Consider the following 17,294-nt stretch of genomic DNA (forward strand, 5'->3'; position numbering starts at 1 on the left):
AACTCAACTGAAACTCAAAAGATTTGTACAGTGTATAGAGAAGGTGCTGTGATGGTTCAAATGTGTCAAAACTGGTTTGCAACATTTCATGTGGACATTTCTTGCTGGATGGTGTTCCGTGGTCAGGTAGACCAGCTGCCATCGATAGCGGTCAAATTGAGGCATTAATTGAGAACAATCAATATTTTAACACGTGGGAGACAGCAGACATACTAAAAATATCCGAATCAATAAAGTTGTTGGTGAAAATGAAAAGTATGTCTTTTATTTTATGAAAAAACTAAACAGACTTTTTGGCCATCCCCGTAGTTAATCTCTGGCAGTAGTGAGCCACAGTAAGGGACTGAGGGCTCAAGAACCTACTCCCAAAAGATGACGTTTCCATTTACATTCAACAAGGAAACGAACACATTCTCACTGGCTGTGAAGGACTTAAACTCCAAGCAGGGGAAACTGTCCAAAAATGAGAAGCATCAGGGAAAAACAGAAGAATTTTAAAAGGAAAAATAAAAGCAGGCAAACATATACACACCTACACCCACATTCCCACGCACCTTTTAACCCAGGAAAGCCAGCAGCAAACGTACCCAGAAGTAATTTAAAACAGCTCCACATGAGAAGGACAATCCTACAAACTTATGAGCATCCTGAGGCTGTACTAACATGCCAGCTACAAGAGCTACAGTCATCCCAAACACTTAGCAAAAGGTGAAGTAAAATCCATTTCAGTCTGACCCCAGGTAATACCACACGTAAAGGTATGCACACCAGAGTGCAATACACACATATGTGGGGTAACCCTCCTCCCAACAGTTAGCTACACAGTGAGAGTCAAACAGAATATTGTACTGCGGCCAATACAACTGCCAGGATCTTCTCAAGTGAAGGTCCTCCCTTCTCTGAGTTACCCGTCAACTACTTTAAAGCCCAGGGCTAGTTATCCTCCCAGCTCTTGCACAGGCTTTCTGGTTCTGAGTCTGGCACATTTACAGAATCTTAAAACACAAGGCAAAACCAACATGCTTCCCCCTTCCATTTTATACTCACAAGGAGAAGCCCGGAGTTTTAAAAATAACTTTTAAGAAGGCAAGGAAACCCAACAGTAGCATATGAAATAAAAGCATTCACTGAACACAGGCACTGGAAAAGCAAGGCTCCAATCGAAGCTAGTCACAAATCCTGCCCTAAGGTATCAGCTAAGAAAGGCCTCTGACTTCACAGGTCTTGTCAGAATATCCGATATATTCTATAAAATATGTATTGGAATTCACATGCTATTAACTGTGTTTAAATTTACAGAATTACCGTGAGGTATTTTATTATATGTAATAATTAATTCAGAAATTAAAAAAGTAAAATAATCTAATTCAGAACACACACATCTCCCAACTAACGAAACCAAAGCTTTACAACTGCAATATTTTGGGTTCTTGACAAGAGAAGGCAGAATAAACAAAGTTACCAAGCAACCAGTGATTTTAGAGACCCAAGTACGTACCAGTAAGTCCACAGCAATCAAGGAGCAGGGAGAGGTAGGGAAAGGTTCGTAATCTCTGAAAATGAGAACTCAACTCTACCGCCAATCTACCCCACTCTATTTCTAAAGAGCTCATCAAAGGTAAAGGCACCGAGCAGCTGCTTGCAATGGTCCGCATTTGAAGGTAGGCAATAACAGTATGGAAATGAAGGTGTATCTAACTGATCTCATTTCCTTTGACAATTTAGCTGTTTTGGCTCAGTCACTGTGGTCTTAACACTATCCCAGAGCGCCTGTGGACCACTGCTCACTCTCAAAGGGTTCCTCGTCCGAATATTCCCGGAACACAGGCTGCAGACTTTGTCAAATGACAAAAAGAAAACTGAGGCCCATGAAGAAGCAGAATTGTCATCTGTGTTGACAGAACAAGAAACATGAATGGACAAGAGCTGATATTTGGAGTTTACTTCAGCCTAGGTCATGTGGATTCTAGTAACCTATACTGAACAATTTCTACATAAACCTATTAGGGCTCCATCACTTCATTCCACAGTAAAGCAACCTCAACCAACTGTAGAAAAATTACTTTTATAAAATCTAAATGTTTCCTGGAGATCATCTAGTCAGCACTGAGCTTATCTTACGCCATCTGAGAGTAAAATATGAAAAAGCTACAGTGCCAAAAATACCACTGTACACTGTATATGACTCGAAGGCAGCATTTCTGTTCAGTGTTGATTTGTATCAAACTAAACCCTGGCTTAAGCATACTAAAAATCTACTTTTACAAAAGAAGTCTCACCTGGTACCGAGAGATATCGTGTTACCTAAGAGGTGTAATATTACTTAAGGTATAACACTAATTCTTCTTCCCCATCCTAGTTGGCTTTTAACACAAAGATGATTTCTAGTTACCTAAGGGCAAACTTGGGCAGAACAACCACTATTGCGATTGGTATAAAATGTTTCCAACTATTTCCTAGAGCTGGAAAGAGCCACCAATTACTAAACTAGACAATAATCTTAAAAGAACTCCACAGCATTGCTCATGCTTCACCATCCAGCTGTATCCAGCCTCCGGTGCTCCAAACAGAGGCGGCCCGTCCCACAGAGAACCCAAGCAGTGCGACCTTTCCCTCCGTCCCATTTAATGAGGCGCACATCTCAGTTTAAAGGCTGTAACCTGACATGAACTCTTCACATACAACTAATTCTATGGAATTTAAAAAACAGCACAGTCAGTAACATTGAAGATTAGAATTATGAATGAGAATAATGGTTACTTATCCTTTATTCACTAACTTGAAAAACTGTACTTCTTTCACTTGCTCTGTTATTTTCCAACACATGAGGAAAACGAAAGGAAAAGAGAACCTGTTATGTGGACCTACGTTTTGGCTGTGACATCCACGTACTGTCCTGGGCGAAAGTGAGCAGCGTAGAGAGGAGTGCCTTTATGAAAAGAAAACAAACCAAAAAACAGTATGAAGTTTGCCCAGAAATCACCAAACATAAACCACACCCAGAAAGCATTCTAGGTAACAGATTTCAAAAATGGTGGGAGAGTCTCTTCTGCAATTATAATTATTGCAGAAGCACCAACCCTAAGGTAACAAAATTATTCAACAAACACGTGTTAGCTGACGACAAGGGCTGAAGAACACCAGGCCCCAGCACGAGGGACGCGGCGCTAGAGCGAGCCAGCAGAGCACAGCTGGCGGACGGTGTGCCTTCCAGCAGTCAACGCAGTGCCGCCCAAAATGGGCAATTCTTGCGCCAACAGTGTTTCCTGCAGGCGAATACACGCATTGGGTGATTCTTGGTTGTTTTGGTAAAAATGTACTAAATTAAGGTAAATTTCCTATTTCATGTAAGACGAAAAGAGAATGACAAAAAATGTTGGGTCTGGATCAAATCTTTTTTTTTTACCCATCAGGGATAAATTATCCAAACTAGAAATTTGAATTATTTGAACACAGGTCCATCATTCTCTAGTTAATAATTACAGTGTGTATAATATCCCTATAAAGCCAATACACATCAGATTTTTGGGAGACTGGTCATTGTTCCAATAAAATACAGTTATTCTAGCATGGCCCAGATATTTGGAATAGGAAAAAGCTGCTACTATAGATTCCTCTAATTTTATATACTAGCATTTCCAAAACTAGCTGTATGTAAAAAAATCTCTTAAGTACACTTGGGAAATGTACTATTTAATGGAATCTTGTAGTTCAAAACCCTTCACAGTATTTTATTTATATAAATTGGAGTTAACACTTAGAAGAACTATTTAATTTGGCAGTTAATCCCCAAACATTTATAGGAACTTACAATATGTAAAGTGAGAAATACGAAAGTATAAGACATGGCTTCTAACCTCAAGAATTATTATCTAATGGGGGATGGGAGAGGTGGTTGAGGGTTTGGGGGGATAATGGTGACGGATGGAGACTGGACTTGGGGTGGTGAACATACAACATAGTGTACTGATGGTGTGTTGTAGAACTGTGGACTTGAAAACTGTTATAATTTTGTAACTGGTGTCACCCCAATAAATTCAATTAAAAAATTTATTATCTAGGTGAAGAACCAACATTACATCATCAAATAAGAGAACACGAAGATATTTCTCCAAAGATATACCGATGGCCAACAGACATAAGAAAAGATGCTCAACGTCACTAATCATCAGGGAAATGTAAACCAAAACCACACTAAGATACCACCTCACACCAATCGTAATGGTTATCAATGGTTATCATTAAAGTCAACAAATAAGTGTTGGCAAGGATGTGGAGAGAAGAGAACCCTGTGCACTGTTGGTGGGACTGAAAATTGGTGCAGCAATTATTGAAAACAGTATGAAGATCCCTCAAAAAACTAAAAATAGATACACCAACCCTGGCTGCTGTGGCTCAGTTGGTTGGAGCGTCATCCTATAAACCAGTGGTGTTAAATTCGTTTTCACCAGGGGCCACATCAGCCTTGCAGTTGCCTTCAAAGGGCTGAAATAATTTTAGGACTGTATAAATGTAACAGTTACTCCTTAACTGTTAAGGAGTTGAAATTACATTCGGCCCTTTGCAGGCAACCGTGAGGCTGATGTGGCCCCTGGTAAAAATGAGTTTGACACCCCTGCCATAAACTGAAAGGCTGCAGGTTTGACTCCCAGTCAGGGCGCATGCCTAGGTTGCTGGTTCAGTCCCTGGTCGAGGTGTATCAATGTTTCTCTCTCTCACATTGATGTTTCTCTCCCTATCTCTTTCCCTCCTTTCCCCTCTTTCTAAAATCAATAAGCATGTCCTCATGTATTTTTTTAAAAATAAAATAAAATAAAAATAGATATACCATAGGACCCAGCAATTCTTTCTACTTCTGGGTATTTATCAAAAGAATATGAAAACAGTAATTCAAAAACATATATGCATCCCTATGATCATTGAAGCATTATTTACAATAGCAAGATATGGAAGTAGCCTGAATAAAAAAGATATGGTATATATGCACAATTAAATATCATGCAGCAATAAAAGAGTAAAATCTTGCCATTTGTGACAACATGGATGGATCTACAGGGTATTATGCCAAGTGCAATAAGTCAGGTAGAGAGAAACAAATACTGTGTGATTTCACTTACATGTGGAATCTATAAAAGAAACAAATGAACAACAACAAAAACAGAACAAAATCAGACTCATAGGAACAGAGACCAAAGGGATGGTTATAAGAAAGGAGGGGATGGGGAGATGGGTAAAAACGGGGAAGAGATAGACAGTCAATAATTCTGTGATATGACTGCACAGTTACCAGATGATTACTAGAATTAGGGGGGTCATCACACTGGAACGCATAAAAATGGCGAATCACTATACTGTGCACCTGAAACTAATACAGCTAATAGTGTATGCCAAGTATACATAAATTTAAAAATTTTTTTAGTTAAAATAATTTTACAAAGCTGGAACTGATGTAGTAGAGGATGCATGGGAAGATCATTTTTGTTTGCTTGTTTAAAAATGGGAGTAGAGTGCCGTAGAATTCCAAAGGGTAGTATTTAAGGTAGTGCCTAAACTGGATTTGTAAGGAGAAAAAGACCTTGAATTAAGAAAAAACAGGTGAAGTTGTGACAGCATGGATGGACCTAGAAGGTACTATGCTAAGTGAAATAAGTCAAAGACAAAGACAAATAACAAGTGATTTCACTTATATGTGACATCTAAAGAACAAAGTAAACAAACAAAACAGAAACAGACTCACAATTGCAGAGAACAGAATGATGGCTGGCAGAGGGGAGGCGGGCTGGCGGACTGGGGGAAAAATGCGAAGGGAGTAAGAAGTACACACTGGTGGTCATGAACAGTCATGGGGATGTCAAGTTCAGCATAGTAAATACAGTCTACAGTCAACAATATTGTGATCACTATGTATGGTGCCACGTGGATACTTGAAGTATCAGGGGTATCACTTTGTAAGGTGTATGTTTAATCACTACGTTGTACACCTGAAACTAATATAAAATAATATTGAAGTTAAATTGTAATTTAAAATTAAAGAAAGAAAAATGGGAGAGATTAAAAATTTCTGTGAGGTTAACTGACCTGAACTGCTGATATATGACTACGTTTCACCCAAAAGAATAATTTCACATGGTCTAAGCTACAGCAAAAGCTAATGTGGGCTTAATTTTACACTTGTTAGTTTAATTCCATTGAATTGCAAAACTTACACTTCAAAAAATACATTTTAATCCTAACTTATACCAAGGCTGACCCTCTGTCATGCCAAATAATAAGGTCTATTAAATTATATTTTACTTTAAAAAATTCAGTCCAGATATTTAAGTACCAAATTTTAAAACTATGTACTTGTTAGAACTCAAGTTCAAGAGATCAGAGAGCTCTTCTGAAATTTAAAGGCATCAATGCTGTTAATTATGGTACATAAACCAATATAATCATATTGCCAAATCTCACTTTTTGATATCCCATGGATTAGGTAAAACACTTTGAAATTTTTAAATAATAATCTTTACATCTAAGTGCTATGGTTGGTCACTGTCCAATTTCAGGCCATATATTTTCAAATTCTCTCTTGGTGGAAGTGCAGCTCCTCTCCACGTAATGCCATGGCAGCCGACACACCATAAACTTCACATTTTAAAAGCTGATGTATTTACTTTGAGAGGCTTTTCCAAATGTGAACCTCTCTGTGCATTAAAAACAAAAGCACTCCTCCCTCTTTCATGAAAACAAAGAGTTCTCCACAGTTCTTTTCACTGAAAAAAGAAAGACTTGTTTGTCCTTAGTGATTAAATCAGATACATTTTTATATTTAAAAATCAATGTCTGGGACTTTGCACTGTGGATTCACCTTAGTTGAAAGGGCTGACGTTAAACAAATCACATACGTGGGTATTTTTACCCCCCTCTTCTCCCAACCTCAGATTACCTGGCTTAATTGCAGCATTGTCTGTTATGCGAAATATTTTAATTTTCTGTTTTGGTGGCAATCCAAGTTCTTGGTAAAATTCCAATTTAGCTGTAGATTTCTAGAGGAAAAGCAGCACACAGAAATAACAAATTAAATACTGAAGGTGGGGTTTAATGCAGCTCTAACCCAAGTTATTATCATACCAGGAAACAAATCAAAGAGCACTCTGTTCCCTAAGGAACAAAGAGCGCCCTAGTCACTGAAGGGAGGTGAGATTTTCACCTATGATCCATTACACACAGGATACAACCACAGTGCAGCTAAAGCACAGTACATGAGGAAAGACCTTTGTTCTGCAGGAGAAGAAACAGAGTTGTGCTCATATTTGAGTTTTCACTGGAGACTATGTATCAAGAACCCCAATCCTGGGAAATTCAACTCTGTCTAGTCTACACCTGTTTCCAAGCAACTAGAAGAAAACTCGGTAGGTCACATTCAAATGCATGATCACAAACTTCAAAGTGAATCCCAAATGTGGCCTGGCCAACCTACATCTCCCTCCCCTGGTTAAATAACTCACACTCTCCAAGGCAACTATGTCACAACCACTTTTAAAAACCACCAGCACTGTTCCCTCCTCCTCTCCCCTTTGAGCGATCATGTTGCCTCTTATTTTATTGACAAAATACAGGAGAATTAGGAGCACTCCCCCACACTCCATCACCATGATCCATCTCACAGTCTGCACCAGCACTTATATTCATACATTGTCCTCCTCCCACCTTGATCCAGGTTGCCCGAGGTGCACATGTGGAGCTTTTAGAAAATGCCAATGCCCAGGGCCCTCAGTTTGCAGACTGTGACTTCACTGGTCTATGAGGCACCTAGGCCTCAGTATTTTTTTAAAGCACTCCATGACTGTGATGTGAAAAGGGCTGGAATCACAATGACAGATGAACTATCATGCTCTCATTGAGAGCCACATCTCATTCCCAACCCCCCCATCTATTCAATAGTTTTACTACTGAAGTTGTCCCCACAGTCTTCTGAATCACTAATTTCCCCACTTCTCCTGAAACTTTCCTATTGGTATACAAAGTTGTCACAGTAACTCATGTTAAAACAAAAGTTTTCCTTAGCCTGTATCCATTAGCTGATTTTTCTGTCCCTCCTTACAACGACACTCCCTGAAAGAGTTGCTGGGTCTGTTTTCTCTCCCCCTACTCTCTCAAACCTACTGTAGTCAGCAGCTCTCAGCCCCCATACGCACAATGGGAAGTGTTTGCCAAGATCACCAACGCCTCCACGTGGTCAAATACACGGGCCAATACTCATGTTATTGGCTCTACCAGCAACATCTGGCACAGGTGACCACTCTCTCCTTGAAAGACTTCCAGTCACTGCTCCCTTGGTTCCTTCCTATGCTACTGACCCCACATTTGTAACTTCAATCCCAAATTTTACTCTGAACTACAAATTTGTATGTCCAGCTGCCAACTCAATATCTCACTTTGATGTCATATCGTAACTCAAGTTTAACTGGTCTAAAATTGAACTCAATTCTCCCCCTTACTCCCCAAGCCTGCTTTCCTCTTGTCTTCCAAATCTCAACAAATGGCAACTCCATCCTCCTGTTGCTGGACAAAAAATCTCCTGGTCACCTTCGACCTTTTTTTCTTCTCACATTCACCAGGATTTCCTGCAGTTTATTTAAAAACACAGCCCACACCAACTACTTCTCACTTCTTACTTCATCCAACAATCTTTTGCTTGGATTATTTCAATAGACTCCTCAACTAGTCTTCAAAAGTCCCACTCCTGACCCAGGTCTGTTCTCCATTCACAGGCTGGCATGTTCTTTTTACAACTCAGGCTATTCCATGTCTTTACAACAGCTTCCGTGTCATGCAGAATCAAGTCCTAAGTCCTTCCCGTGGTTTATAAGGTTCTATACAATCCGACCTCATCTACTGCTCTTCTCCTGGCTCGCCCTGCTACAGTTCAGGTACAGTACATTTCTTCCTAGTCTAAGAACACACTGGACAGTGGTCGCACATCCTTTGCACATACTGTTCCCCGACCTGGAATGGTTTTCTGCCAGGTTTTCACATGGTCACTTTATTTTATTTAGGTCTCCATCCAAACACCAACAAACCTTTCCAGATTAATCAGTCTAAAGTAGCACTACTTTCTGTCATTCACAATCCCCTCATCCTAGTTTATTAGTCTTTAAAATACTTCTCTCAATTTATCATGATATACAGCTTTAATTTTTTTATCTTCTATGCCACAGCCTCCCAGTCTCACCGTAATCCCACCAACATGTAAACTTCTTGAGAGCAGAGACTTTGGTTGCTGCTATGTCTGCAGCCCCTAGTAGGTCCCCTATCTGAGTCTCCCTTCAGCCCCACCTTTTGTTTTCTGCTATTTTAAATACCCCTGAATAGAAAACTTGACAGGCGTCTTACTTCCTTACCACAATGTCCTGGGTCTTTTTTAAATTAAGACTCTTAATATGGGTTGCTGTAAGATTTGCCAAAAAAGTTGTTCACTTAATATTTTCCTGACGTGAACAGTGCCTCTTTCATGAGAATACAGACAACACAGGTACACCTATCTTCCTGCTGTTCCCTCTCCCTCAACTTCCCCTCTACCCATAAATGAAGCACCAGCAGGCCCTCAATGAGCCATGGTATTCTTCTATGTACGCTTGCCTGTGTCTGCCTCCGCCAGTCTCTCATCCTACAACCTCCTCCCCACTCTGCACCTCCAAAGCTCATTAAACATCTGTTAAGTACATGTTTAGCCCCAGCTGCAGTGGTATTTCTTGTCCAGACCCCTCCATGAGCAGCCTCGCCAGAGCAGACTGCAGACTGCTTGCACCCCTGCCATCTCTAGACCTTACATGTGTATCAGTTGTCGTCCACGTTACTTCACATTTATTTAACTGACATGTCTGTCTGCCTGCTAGTCTGTGAGCCCCTGGATAGCAGGGGCTGTCCTACTCACGTGTCTCTGTAATGTTAGCTCACTGTAGACACTGCAAAGTGGGCTGAATGAATGGTGGAAAGACACAGAGATAGAGGACAGACGTCCATCTGGGTGTGAGGTCCTGGCCTGTCTCTCCGGACACTCTACATTTTCATTCTTACTGCTGCTGCGTCAGTGCTGAGCACACGACACTGCTGTGTTTGTGGCCTGACAGTGTGCGGCCTCTACCTTCCATTCTAGTAATTAAAAACTCATACGCCTAAAAGAAACATCATGACTTATTCTGAGGATGAACAAATTTATAAGAAATTAAACTACTATAAAGCCAAACCAAGAGTAATTTGTAATTTAAAAGAACAACAAGAAGAGCAGCAAGTGACAAAACCCTAACCAGCTGCAGATGACACGAGTGACGTCCTGAAACAAAGCGTCACCGCCACCCCAAATCCAACGGAGCACATGCACGGCCAGACTTCTTTGATTACGTACTGAACCTTAGGGACTTGCTAATTTCTGTTTTAAACGTGACCTGTTAGTGCCCCTTTGTAACTTGTTGAGTAGGCTGACTTTCGGGGACATGAAATCAGGTGCCGCTGGCCCGTGAGCATGGAACTTTAATTTTTGGGTCAGGCCGCACTCCCTTGGAACCTCCCAGGGGCCCTCAGGCGGGACTGTGCAGCCATGCTGAGCAGGTCTGCTTCGTGTCCACCAAAGACTGTTCTGTAGCTCACAGAGTTCCCTCAAGAAGCTGCCCTCTCCCCAAGAGTGGTGACGTAAACTCCTTCCAGTCATTCTTTATGCTTTCACTTCCCACTTGCTGAAATCTAAGACTAATATCACCAAGGCATTAGCTTTTCATTTTAATCACACTCACTTGTTCTATAACATAAGCAAACACAAAAGCTTTAAATGTGGCTCCTTGAAATGATATTACTTTCCTGATGAATCAGATTCAGATACAACAAATTTTAAAACAGGCTTCAAGTGTCCCAGGTTCGATTCCCAGCCAGGGTGCATGCCTGGGTTGCAGGCCATAACCCCTAGCAACCGCACATTGATGTTTCTCTCTCTCTCTCTATCTCTCTCCCTTCCCTCTCTAAAAATAATTAAATAAAATCTTAAAAAAAAAAACAGGCTTCAATTTTAACATTTACGTATTCTACCTGGTAGTTTAAAAAGCACATTATTTTATTAATATCAGCTTTTAAGCACGCCAGGAAGCTTCTGAGAAAAATCCTTTACTTTTTTAGTAATACAAAATAGACAAGATAAACATCTTGACCTAACTATAAAGTGCAACATAAGAAAAAAAATGTAGTATGTACTTGATTATCTTCTAATTTCACTAAAATTGAACACTTCAATTTTTCTCTCTTAAAAATCAAAATATCTTGTAACTGGTTAGTTAGGTATCAGTCATGAGAAAAATCAAATGCTCAAGTTGAGCTGAAACCAGCAGAATTATAACAAAGGGTTTTTTATTGCAACTTCTAAATAACTTCAGAGGCAATTTAAAAGACTGGCAGCGATGTCACACTTGGATAAGCCTGTCTATGAGGCTGCACTTTCCCCGCCTCCCACGGTGTCTGCAATGATCCTCTCACAGTGGAAATGCTGTTCTGCTCCAAAGATGAATTGATTTAATCAACATTTAAGTCTACTTAACTTCCTCATTCAAAATACTATGTATCACATCAGTTTTTATTTATAATAAGGCACAAAAATAGCAAAAGCAAAATGACTCCAATTCTTGGTGGCATAAATCTTTTCCAGATTAAAGAACAATAGTTTTAACTCTATTATAAATAAAATTGATTCAATTTATTTTAGAATGCTTAACTATTTGATAACATCCATAGGTCTTCTCTCTCTTTAAAAACCTTTTACAATCTATCTACATGCAGTTTCCCTCAGGGTTACAATATGCAAGAGAAAGTTTGTATACTTCCAGTTTAAAATTTCTTTTTCCTTTCTGAAATCAAAATGCTTTACTGATAAAGAATTCTGTAACTTCACTTTCACATACCATTCTGAAGAAAGGTCATTCAGAGGCAAAGCTTCTTCTCAATACAGTACCACGTGTCCTCTGGACCTAGACAGTTTGTACCTCGAAGAAGAACGAGAAGGCCTCTGCAGCACTGTCTGTACTAGAGAGGTGACTGGTACTAAAAGTCTATGTTGTGGGTTAGAATCATTTCTGTAATATTTTAGGTATTAGTATTATATTAATAAAATTTTATTTCTAAGACATCACCACTAAGAAAAATAATAAGCTGAGCTGGCAAGCATTTTTTTATAACTTTTGTTTTTTTTTTTTTCCTTGAACACTAAAACATTAGACAACCAATGTGAGACTGAGAACTAGGAAAGAATTCAGAGACCATCAAGGCCAAGCCCCTGTTTTCATGGGTAAGAACATGGATGTTCTAAATGGTGGAGTGAAAGGGGTAATGGCAGAAATCAGGATTAGAACTCAGCTCTTCTGACTCTCCGCCCACTTATTTTCCCACTCTCTTGGAGTTGTGAGGAAGTAATGCTCACAAATCTGTTGATGCAAAATGGACTATCCCAAAATGACACTCATTTACAAATATCAAGGCTGTAAAGTTGTGAATTTACAATAATTGGCAATAAAAATAAAGATCTGCTAGTCATAGCAAAAACACAGAACCACAATCAATTAGAAAACAGTGGCATCTATTAAACCAAAAAATTATTCATGTGATTCATATGAAGGCTGGCACATATTTATAGTTAAAAATTCAAACGTTCGGCATTTAAAAAGAAGTTTCATAAATACGTCATTGTGCTTTTAATTACTGTGGAATTATTTGAATCCTGAAATCACCAGTCAATAAATTGTCCAAAATTATCAGCAGAACAGATATTGCTATAATGCTTTAATGGAAAATAAACTATACTATTATAATATGCAAAAATAGTTAACTTCTCTAATATTTATGAGACAGGCCTACACGGCCTATAATCCTATTAAACTAAAGGACTGGATGGTTTCCCTTATGAACAATTCACTAATCAGTATCTGCGTGTATCACTGTTTACGAGACAACTGCACCTAGATTTTCTCCCAACACTTCAAACATTCCTTTCTTCTCATTTCCCTTTCTCTGTCTCTATTCAAGGCCACAGCATGAGCACTGACCGAGTTAGCAACCGCTCTGGCTGGAGTCCTCCAACCACACATGCACACTCACACAGTCTTTCACATCTCTGCTCCTTCCAAGCCCACCCGATGCAACTGTCCAGGTTCAAAAGCCTTTATCAACTCTCCCCTAGTGCTTAAGCCAACTTTCTAAATATCCCCATCCCCCTCCATCCAGATTATCATTTATTTAACCAAGATAACAATTTGACCCCCTTACTACCCTAGTTAAAGAATTCAGAAGCTCCTCTGGGTCTACAGGATGAAGTCCAAGCGCCTTAGCCCCTTAGCCCTCCATCCTGACAGGTACACCTTTGCCACCTTCCCCACTGGCCCCACACCCACATACCAAGATCAATACACACCACACTTCTCTGTGCAAGCACGCACACACACTCCCCCACATGTCTCTGCTTCCCCAGAGACCACTCCCTCTGGCATGCCTTTAACACGTTCTCCTTTCTGGTCTCCTTCCTGTGAAACCTCGGAGGGTCTGTCCAACTGGAAGTGGCCATCCCCCATTTTGTGCTTGTGCATTTAAATACTATGTTGAGATCGCTGACTTACTTGAATATCTTCCCCATTTGCTTATGTGTTCCCAGAGGGTGGACATCAAGTCACAGTTAAGAAAGTAAGGCTCTGGGGTCTGCTTGTCACTCTGCCTCTTACCAGTGGGTGGCCCTGAGTGAGTTACTAACTCTCTTTAGCCTCAGAGGGTGAAAAGATTAATTAATAAATGTAAGGGCTTAATGCTTATGTACCCAGTATGTAATAAGTGCTCAATAAAAGTTACCTATGACAAGGAAACAGGAGGTGCACAATAAGCACTTGCTGGTTTTTACAGTTGCATAGCATAGGATGTATCCTAATTTCCATCCATGTTACTTTCATAAACAATTTACAATGGAAAAATGTTTATGTTAGAGGTAAGCAACATTTTAGTAAACCTACAGATGTTTCAGTATCCATCAGTGAAAACCATTGCTATTTCTAGAAAGGTATTCTCTTCTTTCAGTCACCCAATAAAAGATACTAATTGTGCAGATTTTTCAAATTTAAACTACGAACTCAGCATTCTATTAGTACTCTTTCTGGGAAAAAATGCGTCATTTGAAAAATATACAACACTAACCCTTATGGTGTTGTTGTCAACTGTCAAAACAATTTAGAAAAAAATGAAAACTAAACATAAAACAATAACATGATTAAAAAAAAGACTACTGAGTGTCTGTTACATGCCAGGCACATCTGAAAACTCTCATGTAATCCTGGTAACAAACTTCTTACATACGCAGTATTTCTACCCCCATTTTATAGATGGGCAAATGCTGCAGCCTGCAGGGCGGCTACTTGTTTGAGACAGTGAGGAGAGGTACTGGGGCACACTCAGTCTCGCTCACTCCAGGGCTCAATGGCTCTACCCAACTGCCTCTCCCAGACCCATAATTTATCTCGTGGACAAATGCAAGGCTGTGGCAGTGGAATACGCTCAAAACTTAAAGAATTCAGGTCTGAAACTAATAAAATGTTACTCTTCTAGGAATGAAAATATATCCTTACACGGAAACGGGATACAGTTTTTCCTCCTACAGTTAGGGCTGCCATTTTTCCATCACAGTTTTCCTTTGGAGTATATTTCAGGACATGACAGTCTTGTACCTATAAGCACAAACATGAAAAAAAATACAAAAAAAAAACTAAGTATGCGGCAAGATACATTTTAACATTACACGCTAGTCACACTGAGGCCCTAGGACAATTAGTAATTCCATGAAAGTTTGTTATTCCTCTAACACCAACCACGCCCTTAAAAGAGATAACTTTTGAAAAAAAAAAGTCAAATACAACACATATAAAAAAGGCATAAAACAGAAATATACAACAAAATGAGTATTTATAAAGAAAATGTGCATAAAGCCACTACCCATGTCAAGAAGAAAAATCCCTAAAACCTCTGTGTCTCCTCCAATCCCTGCCCCTTTTTTCTTTTCCAAACCCCTGGAGCAGTGGCTCTCAAAGCATGGTCCACAGATAAGCAGCATCAGCATCACCGGGAACTTGGTGGAAATGCAGGTTCTCAGGCATCTACAGAGATCTGCTATATCAGAACCTCGGTGTTTCAGAAGCCCTCCAGGTGCTTCTGAGGTGTACTGCCCTAGAAATAACCACTACTCTTGACTTCATGGCAATCCTTTACTTCTCTGGCAACTATACTTCTATTATAATGAAAGTATTGCACAACAATGTAGTTTAGCATTGTCTGCTTTGAATCAGACTGTACTCTTCCACGTCTTATTCCTTTCACTCGGGATTACATTTGTGAGGCTCATTCATACTGTTGCACATAGTTCCATTCTGCTCCTCTCACTGCTGCCCAGCATTCCATCCCGTGAATACACCATGATTTACCCATCCTACCATTGATGGACATTTGGGTCATTTAGACTTTTAAAGAGTTTTAAGAGTAATACCGCTGTAAACACTGTTGCACAGTTTGCATACCTGTTTAAATCTTCTAGTAACACTCACAAATGGAATCACTAGATGACAAGGTTGGCTTATCTCAATTTGACCACATAAGGATAAATCATTTTCTGAAGTGGTCATACCAATTTACAATCCCACCAATCATTCCTGAAAGCTCCCCAATTCCTTAGAATTCTAGAAACTATAATCCTACCCTTGTTCATTTAGAGTCAATAAAAAGTTACTAAGGGCTTGTAGGCTCCTTATGCCTATCAGCACTGAGTACTTATGTGTGTGAGCTCTTATTTTAATTACCATCACCTAGTCAGTTGTCTAAGGCTGGGTCCCAAAGATGAACTGAACTGTCCAATGTGATTTGGGGAATGACAGTCTCCTAATATTATCAATGATCTTTTTATAATTGTAATGATAAAGACAATAGCAGCCAACATTTGTTGGACCTTAATACTGTTTTACGTGTTAAGTGCTTGACGTTTATCATCTTGTGCAATCCTCACCACAGCTTTCTGAGAAAGGTCATAATTATGTTTTTCACAGAATAGTATATATTTTACAGAGGAGACACTGCTCCAAAAAACACACTTAGGAAGTGGCAGAACCAAGACCTGAAGTCAGGTCTTCTGGTCCCAGGGCCCACATTTTTAACCACTGGAGGAGTTTACCTTATCTCAGAGAACAAGGTACTGCTCCCCCTGACAAGGGTGTTACATTCTGAGTTAGCAGAGAGATCAAAATATTTTTGGAGTTGAAAGAACATCATAATGAAAGTAAGATGGAACTGAGATTTTTTTCTCATTATGAATTAAACTAGTAGGTCTGTGATCAGCTAGGTTACAATCATTAAAATCTTTTTTTGTTAATTGCCTCAGTTTTCCCATGCCAGTGTCAAAAAGACCAGCACTCAGGCAAGAATGCAGTCAGGCAACATTTACTGAAACCATTAAAAGTAAAATTCTTTAACAATATTTACGCCCAACATCAACCTTCTTCACCACACATTTACGTTTCTGGGTATAAATGTTGCCCATTTAGGTTTGCACAAATAGATGCTGGCACACATACAAGTCCATTACATCTCCTTTTTCTTACCTGGAGTAATGTGGCCACATGCTTTTGACCATCTTTGGTCCATAAAGGCATCATGCCCAATTTCAGTGCGACAAGGCCTACTCTAGCGGAACCTGGCAATGAAAACCAAAAGAATGTTAACATGAGATTTTTCAACATTTGCCAACATGATGAACAGTATTTTCTAAATTGTGGTTTCGAAGTAAGAAGCAGGCAAATAAGAAACGTGCTGATATATTCATAGAGTAAAACACAACTGTTCCTTACAGATAAAAGCACCTTCAACCATGCCTGATATAAGGTATTGTACTCAATAAATCTCCATATAATGGGCAAATATAAGAGGACTGTACAAAATAAAGAAAACAGTTAAATGGATATATCTTATCTTTAAATGATGGTATTAATAGAAGGTATGATAAATATCAAACCTCTTTAATTAGAAAATATCTACAACTCAAATTCTAAAAGGTTAGCTGGGGTTATAAGGATGACACAAGTGGTCACATTTGCTAAAATATGTTGGCCTTCACCATGACACTTAGGTTTGCTGCATAAACTGATAAAGCTGCTCCACTATACAACTCAACTGTTACAATAAACCCCCACCTGTTGAGAGATCACATTCTCAACAGGAAGGCCTTCTTCTTCTTGGTCTGTCCTCCTGTGGGATTA

General features: G+C 39.5%; 1 protein-coding gene across 1 annotated transcript in view; it reads right to left on the reverse strand.

The window, feature by feature from the left end:
* MRPL3 (mitochondrial ribosomal protein L3) overlaps positions 1 to 17,294 on the reverse strand; it is a 42,331-nt gene that overhangs the window by 23,215 nt on the left and 1,822 nt on the right. Inside the window, exons 3-6 of the mRNA XM_028518891.2 lie at positions 16,641 to 16,732; positions 14,625 to 14,723; positions 6,929 to 7,028; positions 2,869 to 2,929 (exon numbers count right to left, since the gene is read on the reverse strand). Coding sequence (XP_028374692.1) covers positions 2,869 to 2,929; positions 6,929 to 7,028; positions 14,625 to 14,723; positions 16,641 to 16,732 — 352 coding nt within the window. The remainder of the gene's footprint in view (positions 1 to 2,868; positions 2,930 to 6,928; positions 7,029 to 14,624; positions 14,724 to 16,640; positions 16,733 to 17,294) is intronic.

The sequence above is a fragment of the Phyllostomus discolor genome, chromosome 7 (genome assembly GCF_004126475.2).
Source record: "Phyllostomus discolor isolate MPI-MPIP mPhyDis1 chromosome 7, mPhyDis1.pri.v3, whole genome shotgun sequence".
In the NCBI taxonomy this organism is placed as follows: domain Eukaryota; kingdom Metazoa; phylum Chordata; class Mammalia; order Chiroptera; family Phyllostomidae; genus Phyllostomus; species Phyllostomus discolor.